Source organism: Mirounga angustirostris, unplaced genomic scaffold (genome assembly GCF_029215605.1).
Source record: "Mirounga angustirostris isolate CCGP_5_RB_7025 unplaced genomic scaffold, mMirAng1.0.hap1 SCAF_10, whole genome shotgun sequence".
Classification (NCBI taxonomy): domain Eukaryota; kingdom Metazoa; phylum Chordata; class Mammalia; order Carnivora; family Phocidae; genus Mirounga; species Mirounga angustirostris.
In genome coordinates, this window is record NW_026991718.1 from 34,616,084 (window position 1) to 34,631,527 (window position 15,444).

Here is a 15,444-nt window from a genome sequence, read left to right on the forward strand (position 1 = left end):
CCAGTGGATCCCATGGTCATGTGCCACTGTCCTGCTTCCAAGGCTGTGCAGTGGATCCTTTGGTTTGATGCATTTTTATGTGGGATCCTATGTCAATGGGTCAGACACTCAATCAACACTGAAGATATTGGTGCTGGCTGAGGCCCCACAGACAGAAGGGGCAAACCACACCCAGAATGTAGTCATTCCAGTCAACATAAATTGATGCCATTTCCAGGGTGGAAAGTATCCAATGTTGTCAAGCACCTGGTTGCTCTCCTTGAGGAATACTGCCATTTGGGGGGCTCAGCATTGGATTCATTGCTGCAAGGCTAGACAGTCAGCAGTGGCATCAGCCTTTGAGTGGGAACCCATGCTCTTGGGTCCATGTATTACTCCCATCCCTGCTACTATGGCTACTCCATTCACATGCCCACTGTGCTGGTACTGAAGTGGCTGATAGCATCTGACATCAGTTGGTGAGTCATTCTTTCTACTTGGTTGTTTAGTGCCTCCTTCTTGGTAGATACTCTCGGGTGGGCATCTGCACACTTCGTGCCCACTCACAAAGTCCATCTAAATACATACGGGTCTCCCAGACCGTCTCATCCTTCATCTTTCTAATCTTTCTCCTGCCAGGTCCCGAATCAACCAGCCAAGCCAACTGCCAGTCCATATATATTCTAACTATGGTTACATTTCTTTCCACACAAAGTGAATGGCCAAGTGTACCACTGAGAGGATTTATTCATTGGCAGAATTTCCCTGGCCACTGTCTTTCAAGATCACCTCAGGGTAGGGCTACAGTACAGCCACAGTTCATTTTCTGCTTGTACGCACATACCATTCTGACCTGTCTGCAAATCAAGTTTTGCTTTTTTTCCTCTTTTGTCACTTCCTATGCAGCCATACGTATGGGCTGATGGAGAGGCTTTGGTCCAAAATGGTAGATGATATGGATGTCTAGGCCACCTGCTGGTATAGCTTACTTGTGCCTCTGATCCTGTTCATACCCAATTCTGGATGTACTACTTCCGTCTTACTAATGAATTATTGCTGGGCCTACTCAATGTTTTGGTGGGTCTGAAAGGCAGAAGCTAACTTACATAAGACAAGCTCATGATGAAGAATTTTGGGTCAACTTAAAAATATACAAAGGGAATAAAGTTTTTCAACTTGTTCTGGAGATACACAAGCAAAAACAGTTTGTTGATAATAGATTGGAAGGGAGGTCAGGCTATAGAATACTGTTAGGACCTAAACAAAAAAGTGGAAGAGAGAATGGTGTAGAACAAACTGATTTATAAAATTCTAAAGAGGAAGAATTGATAAGTGGGCACAGAAATGGAGACAGCAAGCTTATTTATGCCATTCTCTTAAACAAAATCATAGCTCTGAAAAGAAAGAGAAAGGTGGTATCTGGAAAGAGGAGTTAAAAGTCTTTTTTTTCCAAAGCTTTTTTGAAGGTGGACTTGTGTTTATGTACTGAAGGAAAAGAGGCAATAGAGATGGAGAAAAATGGCTAGATTAGAGTGGCTCAGCTGGAGTTCCTGAGAATACATTTTGATAAACAAAACAAAAACAGAAAAAAAAAAAAAAAACCCCAAACCCCCAAACCAGCAGAAGAGCTAAGCTTTTAATCAACGGAAGCAAGACAGTAGGAAAGTTCAACCTCTTTCCCCATACCTCCTCACATCATTGAGAAAAGCCTGACTCAACAAAGCTTCAAATACTATTTTGTTATATACCCCTTCTCCTTACTTGCTTTCAAGGGAAAAGAAATATCAATAGGAATCCCCAGAGTAAAATCAGACAGTCTGGACGGGATAGATCTAAATTTCAGCGTCCAGTAAAGCTTAATTTTTTTCTTTTTGGAGAAACACTTTTTATTAAGAACACCTACAATTGCTCAAATAGCTACAGTAAGAGTAAAATTCCTAAATGCATTATCTTGGAATGAGCACAACTCCTTTTGTATCAATATTTTTTTCTTGTCCCTAAGGTATTAATGTAACTGTAAAAAAATTAAGGAAACAATTTAGTGTAAGGTTCTCCTACTGGACATCCAACAGTTTCATTTTTGGGTACAGAATAATAATGTCCTTCGAGGTCATTTAGCCAGGGTGCTCATGGGTGGTGCGAAGTAGGTTTCAGGAAACTTGTTCACCTTCTCACGCTGTTACCTTTGAGTCAAGGGAGTCGGACAGCTACTAGCCGAACTGGGGCATCTGCCCTAAGTAACTCCATTCTGCTGCCCTTTTACCAAGAGGCTTCCGCATTTCCAGCCTGCGACAGGCCACCTGCCCACGTAACTCTCTGTAAAGTGTCCTGAGCTCTAAGGATGTCACAACGGCCCACTCTAGCGACGTGGGGTTCGCGGAGAGAAGATGAGTGCTAAGACTCTGATCCTCGGAGACTGTCTCGGTACCTTGCAGCAGAGCCAGCTGGAGAGATCGAAGGTTTTGATGGCAGCTTCTTCTAGGTCTCAGCAGGGTCTCCATTCACCAAACGCGTCTACACCGTCCCGCCCCCGCCCTCCCCCCTAACCTGGACACCCCCAGCACTCCGCAGAGGAAATGCCGAGACCCCGTCCCACCCTACACTCAAATTACTAAAAGAGGCGACGCTCCCCCGTCTCTCAGACGAATAGAGCACCGCGCAGGAACCGAACTGGCACTCGGTCGCGCCCCTCCGCGGGGTGGGGTCGGGTGGCGGGAATATGGCGGGTCTGCGGGTCAATCTCAGGCGCCCTTGACTAGCTCTCTGGCGCGCCACCTACCTTGCTAGCCAGGGGCCCGGCACGCTGCGCGAAGGGGCGGGAAGGAGCGGTGACGAGTCCTTGGCAGCGCCAGTCAGCACCGAGGAGCCCGGGCCGCGCCCAATCAGGACCCGGGCGGCCGCGAAGAGGGTAGGTTGTAGGCGAGCAGCGCATGTGGCGGACGCGGAACGCTTGGGACCTCACCTGCTGCCGCGACTGAGCCGCCCACCTCGCTGCTTCCCAGGCGCTCTACACCACGAGCCCTGGAGCCGGGTTGAGGACGCCAAGGAGGCAGGGGGCCAACGGGGCTGACCGGCGTCGGTCCGTCGGGTTCGCGGCCCTAGCCTACGAACGCCTCTTGGCAGCGGTTGCGGGGCCACCCCCGCTGCTGTGCCATGACCGACTCTCTCCGCAAAGGGGACTCTTCCTCAGCGGTTGCTGCAGAGAGAGATGAAAAGCCTGTTAGATCGTGAGACGAGTTCGGGGTCGGCCAGTTAGGAGCACTTGGCATCAGGCCGCAGCGCCTTCCAGGGCTCGTTCCTTTTGCCCTCTGAGGCCTAGTTCGCCGGGCGCGCGGCCGGGGGGGGGTGAGTAAGGGGGAGTCTGGGCGGAGCGCGCGCAGACGACATGTTCCTGCGGAGGCCGCCGGCCCTGGCCGCCTGGCTGGCGGGCGCGGCGGCGGTGGGGCGCGCGGGGGCGCGGGGCGGGGGCCTGCTCGCCCTGCTGGCCAATCAGTGTCGCTTCGTGACGGGCCTGCGTGTGCGGCGCGCGCAGCAGATCGCGCAGCTGTACGGCCGCCTCTACTCGGAGAGCTCGCGCCGCGTCCTCCTCGGACGCCTCTGGCGCCGGCTGCGAGGCCGCCCTGGCCATGCCTCTGCCTTGATGGCGGCGCTCGCTGGCGTGTTCGTGTGGGACGAGGAGAGGATCCAGGAGGAGGAGCTGCAGAGGTGAGCGGGGCGGCGAAGTCGTTTGTGTTCGCTGGGGTGGGGGCCGGTCAGGTTGGGAGGTTGGCACGTCGAACCCTGGGGCCTGCCTTTTGGCTCAGTGTCTCGCGTTTACCCGGTGGTACTTGAAGTGGCGTTGCAGTAACTTGATCCTGTTTTAGCAAATCACGTTTTTATTGCCTCTCTGTGTTAATTTCACTTGTCGGGTTAGAAATAACGAAGTATAGGTTAGCGTAGGAGGGAAGACTTTGAATAGGGAGCGTGACACTGAAGAAATAACGTTGTAAAAAATACATTAGATATTGAAGGTAACCCATTGTTCACGTAATCTCTAACTCATCCAGAAAGGTGCAAACTCAAAATAGGTTTTAAATTTGACCTAAGGGTATGGTTATGCAATTATGAAATTACTTCATTCCTCATGGGATTTCGTGAGAAATGCCGGGAGAGCTCTTTTGTTATCGTGACTCTTGTGGCTGGAAGGGGTTTTTGTCTTCCTCAGATAAACCAGGGGCTCAGACATTTTAACCTGCAAAAATTAGGTCAGATTTTTGCTGCTTTAGCTGGAACTTAGGAAATACTGTTTCATTAGGCTCTGAAATCACGCTGTCATCATCAAAACTTCTGTGTGAAAAAATGCAGTACCACTGATTGAATTTGTTAATCTGTGGTTTTAAATCTGAGCCCTTAACAGTTTTCAAGTAATGTCATGATTTAGCTCTGATTTGATTTAACTCTCACTTTACGATGTCTCTCTTTCCTTTTAACCGATGTTCCTAAACTGCTCTCCCTTCCTCCTAAATTTGTGTTTCCTAATAAAACTTTACAAAAATAGGTGGTTGGTCCTAGACTGGTTTTCTGATTCTTGCATTAGTAGATATTATTAGTATATAAGTAAATAGAAGATTTACTAGTCACTAAACGTCCACCTTGAGGATATAAATTTAAAACTATAACAATCTTGGGGCACCTGGGTGGCTCAGTCGGCTAAGTGGCTGCTTTCGGCTCAGGTCATGATCCCAGGATCCTGGGATCGAGCCCCGCATCGGGCTCCCCGCTCAGCGGGAAGCCTGCTTCTCCCTCTGCCTGCCACTCTGCCTACTTGTGCTGTCTCTCTATCTCTCTGTCAAATAAATAAGTAAAATCTTTAAAAAAAACAAAAACAAAAAACTATAACAATCTTATTCACAAAAATGTTAATATAATAAAGCATGATAGGGAGTTTGCCTAATTTCTGTTAGTATTTTGCAACTTGTCCATTGGTCTAATGAAACAGGTTCAGGTGTGAGAATATTTATGGGAGGAAAACTTTTAAATTAAATTATCAATTAACTGTTTGAATTTTCATTCTGTTTTTGATGATGAAACAGCCGTGTTCCACAGTAGTCAAATTTGAGAGGAAAATTCCCAGGAAGAGGAGAAAGACCAGAAAAGGCCTACCTGGTGCAAAAGAGAGGGAAGATGTTTTTGGGTGGGAATTGAATAGTGTTGGGGGCCTAGGTGGTAGATGACATTCTTTGGCTTACTTCATGTGTTTTTATGGATAGTATATCCTGGAGCCTCTGTTTAGTAAGTCTGCCATTAGCAGGAGCTAGGAAAAAAAAAACGAGATAAAAAATGAATGTGGTAAACATTTGAGTCAGTAGTTACTACCCATTGTGGCAGAAAGAGACCAGTTGATCACCAGGCCCCATATTCCTTCTATTTCCCTCTCTCACCTTTTTGGGCTGTCTCTGAAACCTAGGGGCAGTTCAAACATTTTTTATTCAAATCCAACTCCTGAAAAGGTATTGCTCTCTGTTAACCCACTTGGGAATATCATAAACTCAGATTAAGGTCAGGCAGAACACATAAGGTGCCTTTTTGATCCTCCAGAGTTGTTATTTAGCAAAGGCTTTCATTTACACTTAATTTTCCAGTTCAAGCCTGAATTCAGTCATATACTTAAAATTGGATGGTGTCCATTTTGCGAATTTTAAAAAAATGCTTGTTACCTTCTAGGGCGACAAATATGCTATTAACTGTATCTTGATTGTAAAGTGGTTCTGTAGGTTTCTCATGTTTCTAATATTTTGTCTTTTATTGAATAAAACATTTCGGATTCAGGTTAATTTTCTTTGCTTAAGTATTCAGTTTACTTTAAAGGAGCCATTGCTGGGGCTTCTAGGTAGCTCAGTCGTTAAGCGTCTGCCTTTGGCTCAGGTCATGATCGAGCCCCGCATCGGGCTCCCTGCTCAGCCAAGAGCCTGTTTCTCCCTCCCACTACCCCTGCTGTGTTCCTTCTATCGCTGTCTTTCTCTCTGTGTCAAATAAATAAATAAAATCTTTAAAAAAAAAAAAAAAAAGGAGTCATTGCTGAGGTTGTCATAGCTAGTTTAGAATATCTTTTTTTTTTTTTTTTTTTAAGATTTTTATTTATTTGAGAGAGAGCGAGCACGGGCAGGGGGAGGGGCAGAGTGAGAAGCAGGCTTCCTGCTGAGCAGGGAGCCCAACGCGGGGCTCCATCCCAAGACCCCAGGACCACGACCCGAGCCAAAGGCACTCAACTGACTGAGCCACCCAGGGGCCCCTAGTTTAGAACATCTTAGATTTTGTTCTAGTGAAAGGATTTTGGGTGGCTTCCATAATGGAGCACAATTGAATGTGCCTCAGGACAAGTGCATTTTTTTTTCCATTGTATAATGGAAGAAGAGCATGATTGTACCATGGCCACTAAATCACAACATTTGGTTTTTCTGTGCTGTTTCTGTACCGTCTTTTCCTAGTACTATCTTTGAATGTGTGCTTTAATGTGGTATGTGTTTTTTCTTATGTTATTTGAGTACTATTCAGAATGAAAAGGAATAACCTTACTTTCAGTTCTCTTGTGCTTAAGAACATCTTCACAAATAGAATCTCATTTATCTAGCAACAGGAAGAAAATTTGAGAAAAGAAGTAATTTGTACAAAGTGGCTTTGATTGATGGGGGACAGGTGTAGAAATCAGGTCTTTTAATGGTTGGTCTAGGATTCTTACCCAATTGGTTTCACTTAAGTCAAACAGAATAACTTTCAGTCACTATTTTTGGTACAGAATCACTCGTCCTTTGAGCCCAAGGCAGATCTTATGGAAAAATACAATAGTAATTTTTTATTGTTTTGGAACATTAAAAAATTACAGGAGGGGCGCCTGGGTTTCTCAGTTGGTTAAGAGTCTGCCTTCGGCTCAGGTCATGATCCCACAGTTCTGGAATTGAGTCCCACATGGGGCTCCTTGCTCAGAGGGGAGTCTGCTCCCTCTGTCTTCCGCTCCCCCTGCTTGTGCATGCTCCTACGTGTGCTCTCTCTCTGACAAATGAATAAAATCTTTTTTTATTTTTTAAAGATTTTATTTATTCATTTGACAGACACAGCGAAGAGGGAACACAAGCGGGGGAGTGGGAGAGGGAGAAGCAGGCTTCCTGCCGAGCAGGGAGCCCGATGCGGGGTTTGATCCCAGGACCCTTGGATCATGACCTGAGCCGAAGGCAGGTGCCCTAATAAATAAAATCTTAAAAAAAAAGTTACAGGAACAAAAAGAGGAAGGAAGTTAAGAAATATGAAAGGCTAGGGGAAAATGTTCCATTAGCCCCTCCTCTTTTTAAAAAAGTTACAGCCCATTGCTCCAGAAATTTGAGTAAATAAGTGCCAGTAAATTTCATAAAGAAAATTGTTGTTTCCCATTTTTGTCTGTCAGGGCATTTACAACAATTTCAACTTTTCATTATGTTATTAAATAAATGATCAACAAAAAAAAACCTTTTTCTTTTTTGCCACTGTCAGTTAAAGATTTTTTTACCTTAGATCATCAGAACTACATAAAACCTGACGTGAATTTTTTACATTGTCTTCATTATTTTACCATTAACCAGTTGGCCCAGAATTGCAATGAACTAGCTGATGTCTTGTATTTCTTTTTTTTTTTTTTTTAAGATTTTATTTATTTATTTGACACAGAGAGAGAGCACGCACAAGCAGGGGGAGCAGCAGAGGGAGAGGGAGAAGCAGGCTCACCAAGCAGAGAGCCTGATACGGGGCTCAACCCCAGGACCCTGGGACCATGACCTGAGCCGAAGGCAGACGCTTAAGGACTGAGCCACCCAGGTGCCCTGATGTCTTGTATTCCTTATGTCTCATGACAGTTATACTTGAAAGTCCCTAACTTTGACAGTGATTTGGAATTTAAGGAAGGGATTATGTGAAATGAGGCAGTTGTCTTGCTGAAATTACTAATTACAGGGATGGCTTCATTTGAATCATTTTGGACCTTTATATCAAACTCTATATACTAACGTCAGGACCTCCTTCCTATATGAGCCAAAACTGGTTATACTTATTACTCTGTTTTAATAGTTTTATGCCTTCGGCTTCCATACCTTTAAGGCCAGCCTTTCTCACATATTGAAATGACTAGTTTTGGAGAAAGAGAAGCATTGGGTGTCTTTTCTTGATCCTCTTACTAATCCGCTGTTACTATTTGGGAATAATCTCTTTTGTCCTTTCTTATTATTTAAGTCTCAGATAACAAGGTTTAGACACCCACCATGTCCAAACAAGATTTGGCGCAGCAGGCCAAAGAGATGTATGGTGAGAGGTTTTCCTTCTTCCACATACATGCCCACTTTGGGCACCTGTGTGCTAATTATGTCTGTTATGTCAGCATTTAGAAGTTGAGACCCTTCAGAGGTTGTTGAATCTGGGGACAAGAATCATTTGCATTTCATGATGCGGTCTTGAGTCAGCATTTAGATTGTATTTCAAGAATGAATGTCATTCTTCACAAGACATTTTTCTCCCCCTCTGGGGACTTAGTCTCATAATTTTAATCAAGGCCATCTAGTGACCTTTTAATTATATAGGAGAGGTTGATTAAGCAGTGGGTCTGAAGCTCTGTACCACCTTAGCAGGCCATTAAAAATACTGCATATAGGGCGCCTGGGTGGCTCAGTTGGTTAAGCAACTGCCTTCGGCTCAGGTCATGATCCTGGAGTCCCGGGATCGAGTCCCTCATCGGGCTCCCTGCTCGGCGGGGGGTCTGCTTCTCCCTCTGACCCTCCTCCCTCTCATGCTCTCTGACTCTCATTCTCTCACAAATAAATAAAATCTTAAAAAAATACTGCATATAGTCATATAGTTTAATTTCTTAAAATCTTACTACTATGTAATTTTATGAGTCCCTGATGTAATTTTATTTAATTTTTAAATATTTTATTTATTTATTTGACAGAGACAAAGCGAGTGAGGGAACACAAGCAGGGGGACTGGGAGAGGGAGAAGAAGGCTTCCCATTTATCAGGGAGCCTGATGTGGGGCCCGATCCCAGGACCTGGGATCATGACCTGAGCTGAAGGCAGGCACTTAACGACTGAGCCACCGAGGCGCCCCTCTGATGTAGTTTTAATAAGGCATTTCTGCCCTTCTTCATTATATGATAAGAATGACATTCAAGGATGGTGCTTAATTTTTATTGAAGAATGACTTACTAGTCCTGAAAAGTGTCATAATTGGTGCCATGTGATGCCTGAATTGTTCTCTAAGCAAGTCTAGCTGTGGTTTTCCTTTTGCTTTCTCATGAAAGATCCTATTGTGTATTGTAAAGTTCCTTCCCTATTTCTATATGCGTTTGCAGTGGTAGCAGTGAATCCTGTTTTGCAATTTTTAATTCAAATTAAAAAATGGTTAAACTTTTTTCATCAGAACATCAGTATAAATTGTATTGGCTAGGGTTCTTCGTTGCAAATGAAGCTGATACTGGTTGACTTAAGCCGAAAGGCATTAATCAAAGGGATTAATTAAAGGTGTTAGGTCACTCAGGGCATTGACAAGAAGGCCAGAATACAGGTTGGCCAAGAGAACAGCCAAGACCTGCTGTAGGGATAATCTCCTCAGGGCAGTGTTGCTGGTTTTGTTTTCCCTAGATTGCTTGCACTGCTGGACACTCAACTCCTTCAAAATCACTGAGAATAATCTCCAAAAGATCCTGTGCCTTGTATTATTTCCTCAAGATTCATACCCTCTACCAGAAGTGTCTAATTAACCTCACTTAAATTAGGTGCTGTGCTCTAACTGCTAGGGCTTGAGAGGGGGCTGTATCCCACCTATTTTGGGATTCTCCTCAATATGACAAGATTTTGGGCAGTCAAAACAACAAAATGTCCCCTGTATAAATATTTTCATCAAAGTCCAAAGTTTAAAATTCAGAGAAATGGAATTTTAGAGCTAATAGAAACCTTCAAGAAATAATGTCCTAACTATAGGAGGAAAAAGTGAGGGCTTTACAGGTAGAATGACTTGCATAAGATCACACAGCCAGTGGGGTGCCTGGGTGGTTCAGTCGATAAGCGCCTGCCTTTGGCTCAGGTCATGATCCCAGGATCTTGGGATCGAGCCCCGCATTGAGCTCCCTGCTCCACGGGAAGCCTGCTTCTCCCTCTCCCACTGCCCCTGCTTGTGTTCCCTCTCTTGCTGTCTCTCTCTCTGTCACATAAATAAATTTTTTTTTTAAGATTTTATTTATTTATTTGAGAGAGAGAGAGAGAATGAGAGAGAGAGAGCACATGAGAGGGGGGAGGGTCAGAGGGAGAAGCAGCCTCCCCGCTGAGCAGGGAGCCCGATGATGCGGGACTCGATCCTGGGACTCCAGGGTCATGACCTGAGCCGAAGGCAGTCGCTTAACCAACTGAGCCACCCAGGCGCCCTGTCAAATAAATAAAATTAAAAAAAAAAAAAAAAAAAAGATCACACAGCCAGTTGGCAGAGTCAGGACTGGAACACAGATCTTTATAGTCACCATTACTTTGGGTTGCTCTAAACTTTTAATCTTGGGTTACCAGTATGACTTTGAATTTTTGGCTTTTAAAGTAATGTATTAATGTAATCTTTCAATAAGAACTTGAATTATCGGGGCCTACTTTCATATTTACTCAATTTATTCAGTAAACATTTGAGTGCCTGATGTTTACCAGGTACTTATTTGCTAGGAGCTGGAAATACAGATATGAAAGAGACTGATTCTGGGACGTTAGGGAATTCATAGTTTAGTAAAGGAGGCAGATACAAAGATGAATTAATTATAATATAATGTGATATGTGTCTGTACGGAATAAAAGTAAATGTATATGGTCAACTCTGCCTGGAAGTTAACCTTGAACCTTACGTATTTTTGAAGGTTGAAGAGGAGTGGGCATTTCAGAAAGAGTATATTAGTAGTGTCTTCTTCAGTCTTGAATAGCAGGAGTTGTATATGATAGCCAGCAATCTTTGTTTCCTAACTGCTATTTAAAGGTTAAGGGGAAAATACAAGCCATGGTTTTTTTGTTTGTTTTTAAGATTTTATTTATTTGAAAGAGGGAATGAGAGCACTGGTGTGTGTGAGGGGGTGGGCAGAGGGAGAGAGAATCTTCACCAGGCTCCATGTGGGTAAGGTTAAGATTCTCTCCCTCTCCCTCTGCCCACCCCCTCGTGCTCTCTCTTTAGAAAAAAAACAAACAAACAACTTAATGTTTCAGATATATAAAAAGACTTTAACGTGAATGTTACAAATGCAGTTATATATTTTTTAAAGAGTTTATTTATTGATTTTAAAAGGAGAGAGAGCGCACATGCCGCAGAGGGGGAGGGAGAGGCTGGGACAAAGAATCCCAAGCAGACTCCCTGCTCAGTGCAGAGCCCTATGCAAGGCTCCATCTCAGGATGCTGAGATAATGATCTCAGTCAAACCAAGAGTTGGTTGCTTAACCAACTGAGCCACCGAAGCACCCCCAAATAGTTATATTTAAGAAATAAAATATAGGTAAAGCCTCCTCTCTACCTTTGCCCAGTTGAAATCTCCTCTGTCCCCCAGATTATCTATCCCAGTTAGTTGTATTGTATGCCTTTGTCTTTATATGTATACGTCCCTAAAAGGTATAAAACAACACAAAAAATATATGGAATGTTTAATAATAATAAATATCTTGAATGTTTTATTTTTTATTTTTTATTTTTTTTAAAGATTTTATTTATTTATTTGACAGAGAGAGACACAGTGAGAGCAGGATCACAAGCAGGGGGAGAGGGAGAGGGAGAAACAGGTTTCCAGCGGAGCAGGGAGCCTGATGCGGGGCTCGATCCCAGGACCCCTGGGATCATGACCTGAGCCGAAGGCAGACGCTTAACAACTGAGCCACCCAGGCGCCCCTCTTGAATGTTTTAAAGCTTTAGGCAGTTCTAAACAAAATACTAACAAATGGAATCCAGTAATATATTAAAAGGAATAGGAACAGTGGGATTTATTTCAGGAAAGCAAGGTTAATTCATATAATAATCAGTTTAATACAATACCTTAATAGAATAAAGGACAAAAACCACACAGTCATCTCAGTATATGCAGAAAAGCATTTGACAGTCCAACCTCCTTTCATGATAAAAGAAAATAAAAAGCATTCAACAACTAGGAATAGAACAAAACTTCCTCAATTTGATACAGGGCACCTACAAAAAACACAGCTAACAGTTTAGTGATGAAAAACTGAAAGCTTTTCCCCTGAAATCAGGAATAAGACAAAGATGTCTGCTCTCACCACTTCTATTCAACATTGTACTCCATGTTTTTGCTAAAAACTACAAAAGATCATTGCAAGAAATTTTAAAACACATAAATGGAAGATCTGTGTTCATGATTGGAAGACAATATTGTAAAGATGGCAATACTAGTCATACTGATCTGTAAATTCAACACAATCCCTGTCAGAATCTTAGCACACTATTTTGTGCCAATTGACAAGCTGATCCTGATACTTAGATGGAAATGAAAAAGACCCAGAATGGTCAAATCAGTCTTGAAAAAGGACAAAGCTGGAGGACTCACTCTCCCTGATTTGAAAACTTAATAGCAAGCTATAGTAGTTCAGATGATACGGTACTGGCATAAGGATAGATCTATAAATTGTTGGAATAAAATTGAGAGTTTAGAAATAAACCCTTAAACTTATGGCCAATTGATTTTCAACAAAAGTGCCAAGACAATTCAATGGGGAAACAATAGTCTTCAGATGGCACTGGGACAACTGGAGATACACATGCAAAATAATGAGTTTAGACCCTCTACCTCACACCATACACAAAAATTAACTCAAAATGGATCAAAGTGTAAACTAATACTAAAACTCTTTTCTACTACTAAAAATTCTTAGAAGAAAATAACATGTAAGTCCTTATGACTTTGGATTAGGAAGTGATGGGTTTCTTAGCTGTAATACAGAAACATAAGTAATCAAAAAAGTAGATGAATTGGACTTCATCAAAATTAAAGACTTGTTCATCAAGGGTCGCTATCAAAAAAGTGAAAAGACAACCCACAGAATGCGAGAAAATATTTTTAAATCATATCTGGTAAGGGACTATTATTCAGAGTATATAAAAACTCTTTACGATTCAACAATAAAAAGACAACCCAATTTAAAAATAGGCAAAGATTTCAATAGGTATGTTTCCAAAGAAGATACACAGGTGGCCAATAAGCACTTGAAAATATGCTCAGCATCATTAGTCACTGGGGAAATACAAATCAAAGACCACAATGAAATATACTTCTCACACCCACTAGAATTGCTAGAATCCGGAAGATAGTTATTGTCTAATAACAAGTGTGGGCAAGGATGTGAAGCAGTTGGAACCCTAATATATTGTTACGACTATAAAATGGTGCAACTGCTTTGGAAAATAATTTGGCACTTCCTCAAAAGGTTAAACATAGAGTTGCTATGACCCAGCAGATCCACTCTTGGGAACCTACTCAAGAGAACTGAAAACCTGTGTCTACATAAAAACTTATACACAAATGTTTATAGCATTATTATTCATAATAGCCAAAAAGTAGAAACAACCTAAATGCCCATCACCTGATGAATGGATAAACAAAATGTGATATATCCATTCGGTGAAATATTCAGCCAGAAAAAGAGGGAACAAAGTATACCATGAATCAACCTTGAAAATATGCTGAGTGAAAAAAGCCAGATACTAGAGACTATATATTGTATGATTCTCTTTATATGAATTGTCCAAAATAGGCAACTTCATAGAGACAGAAAATAGATTAGTGGTTGTCAGAGGTTATGGGGAGGCAGGACTAGGGAGTGACTGCTGATGGGTATAGGTTTTTTGGGGGGATGATGAAAATGTTCTGGAATTAGTGGTGATGGTTACACAACCTTGTGAGTATACTAAAAAACATTGAATTGTAAACTATAAAAGGATGATTCTTATGGAATGTGAATTACATTTTTAAAAGAGGGAAAATATGTAATTGTTTAAGTTTTATAATCAACCCTTGAGGTAGGTCTTGTTATTATCCTCATTTTACAGATTAAGAATAGAGACTAAGTAGTGTTTTAGTTAATGAATGTTGGACTGGGATTCAAACTCAGGAACTCGAGTTTTCACTACACTTTATACTGTTTTAAACCCACACCACTCTTTTTTTTTTTTTTTTTTAAGATTTTATTTCTTTATTTGAGAGAGAGCTCACACGCACAAGCAGGGGGAGTGGGAGAGGGAGAGGGAGAAGCAGGCTCCCTATTGAGCAGGGAGCCCGATGCAGGCTATATCCCAGAACCCTGAGATCATGACCTGAGCCGAAGGCAGACACTTAATCAACTGAGCCACACAGGCGCCCCAACCCACACCATTCTTATACAAGTCAGTGTATGGACAAGGATTGACTACAACCACCTGCACCATTCCTTTTATTTTTTTCCTTTTGCAGATCTGTTGATGAAATGAAACGGTTGGAGGAAATGTCACATATGTTTCAGCGCTCTGGAGTTGAATGCCACCCTCCAGAACCAAAATCACAGAGAGAAGGAAATGAAGATTCAGGGGGCAAAGAACAGCCATGGGAAATGGTGATGGATAAGAAACACTTTAAGCTCTGGCGGCGCCCTATTACAGGCACCCACCTTTACCAGTACAGAGGTGAGCCCAGCTTGGCTGCCTTGCAGGTGTTTTCTGTGATTGCCCAGATTTGCAGGACTTGTGTTCTTTATACTCTCTAAACTGTTCTGGTTGTTGCTCAGAAAATTTGCCATGGTTTCCTGTTTTTTGTTTTTCTTCTCCCAGATGACAAGCATTTCAGTGTCTTCATTACTATACTTTGCTGTAGGTTGTCTTTGTCTTACTTTGCTGCCCCATATGACGTCTAGTTTCTGAATCTGCCTTTAAGATCTGTCAGTACTCTATAATTGAAATGCAGTTAAGCAATAGGAATAAGGTGAGTGATGAGGGTGTGGCAGACATCTCTTGTTCTTCTTGTCATTCTAGTTTTTGGAACCTACACAGATGTGACACCTCGGCAGTTCTTCAATGTTCAGGTGAGTAAATTTTTCTTCTCAGATTTGGAGCTTCTAAGCCTAGAAATCCACTCAACTACTGTCCACATGAATAATTTCTTTGACTCAGAAGACATGGTTTCAGTACATCCATCTGTCTCTGTACCCTTCATCTCATGTCAGATAGCATCTGGGTAAACATTGGGCTTACCATTCTTTGTCCAGTGGGGATGAGACCAATTCTGTCCTCTCACAGGGCTCTTGGGAAGATTAAATAGAGGATTGTATTTGAGTGCTTTTAGTATATTTTACAAGGTTTTATAGTTATTTTTTCCTAAATAATTTTGAGGGCAAGTTATATTTGTGGCCCTTTATTCCAGAATCCTTCAATGTATATTTCCTAAAATTAGACATATTCTCTTAACCATGGTGTCAT

General features: G+C 42.4%; 1 protein-coding gene and 1 long non-coding RNA gene across 3 annotated transcripts in view; one reads left to right on the forward strand and one right to left on the reverse strand.

The window, feature by feature from the left end:
• On the reverse strand, window positions 1–2,891 carry LOC135361737 (uncharacterized). The gene is made up of 2 exons (XR_010405548.1): window positions 2,759–2,891; window positions 1–2,423 (listed from the first exon to the last, which is right to left on the reverse strand). It is a non-coding gene; the product is annotated as an uncharacterized LOC135361737 (long non-coding RNA).
• Window positions 2,885–15,444, forward strand: part of STARD7 (StAR related lipid transfer domain containing 7) — a 25,563-nt gene continuing 13,003 nt past the window's right edge. The window contains exons 1-3 of one of the 2 annotated variants that reach the window (XM_045884498.1): window positions 2,885–3,684; window positions 14,447–14,655; window positions 15,001–15,050. In XM_045884498.1, coding sequence (XP_045740454.1) covers window positions 3,365–3,684; window positions 14,447–14,655; window positions 15,001–15,050 — 579 coding nt within the window. In that variant the 5' untranslated portion in view covers window positions 2,885–3,364. Of the gene's footprint in view, window positions 3,685–7,685; window positions 7,804–14,446; window positions 14,656–15,000; window positions 15,051–15,444 lie in introns of those variants that run through there. The other variant, XM_045884499.3, reaches the window with a different exon arrangement.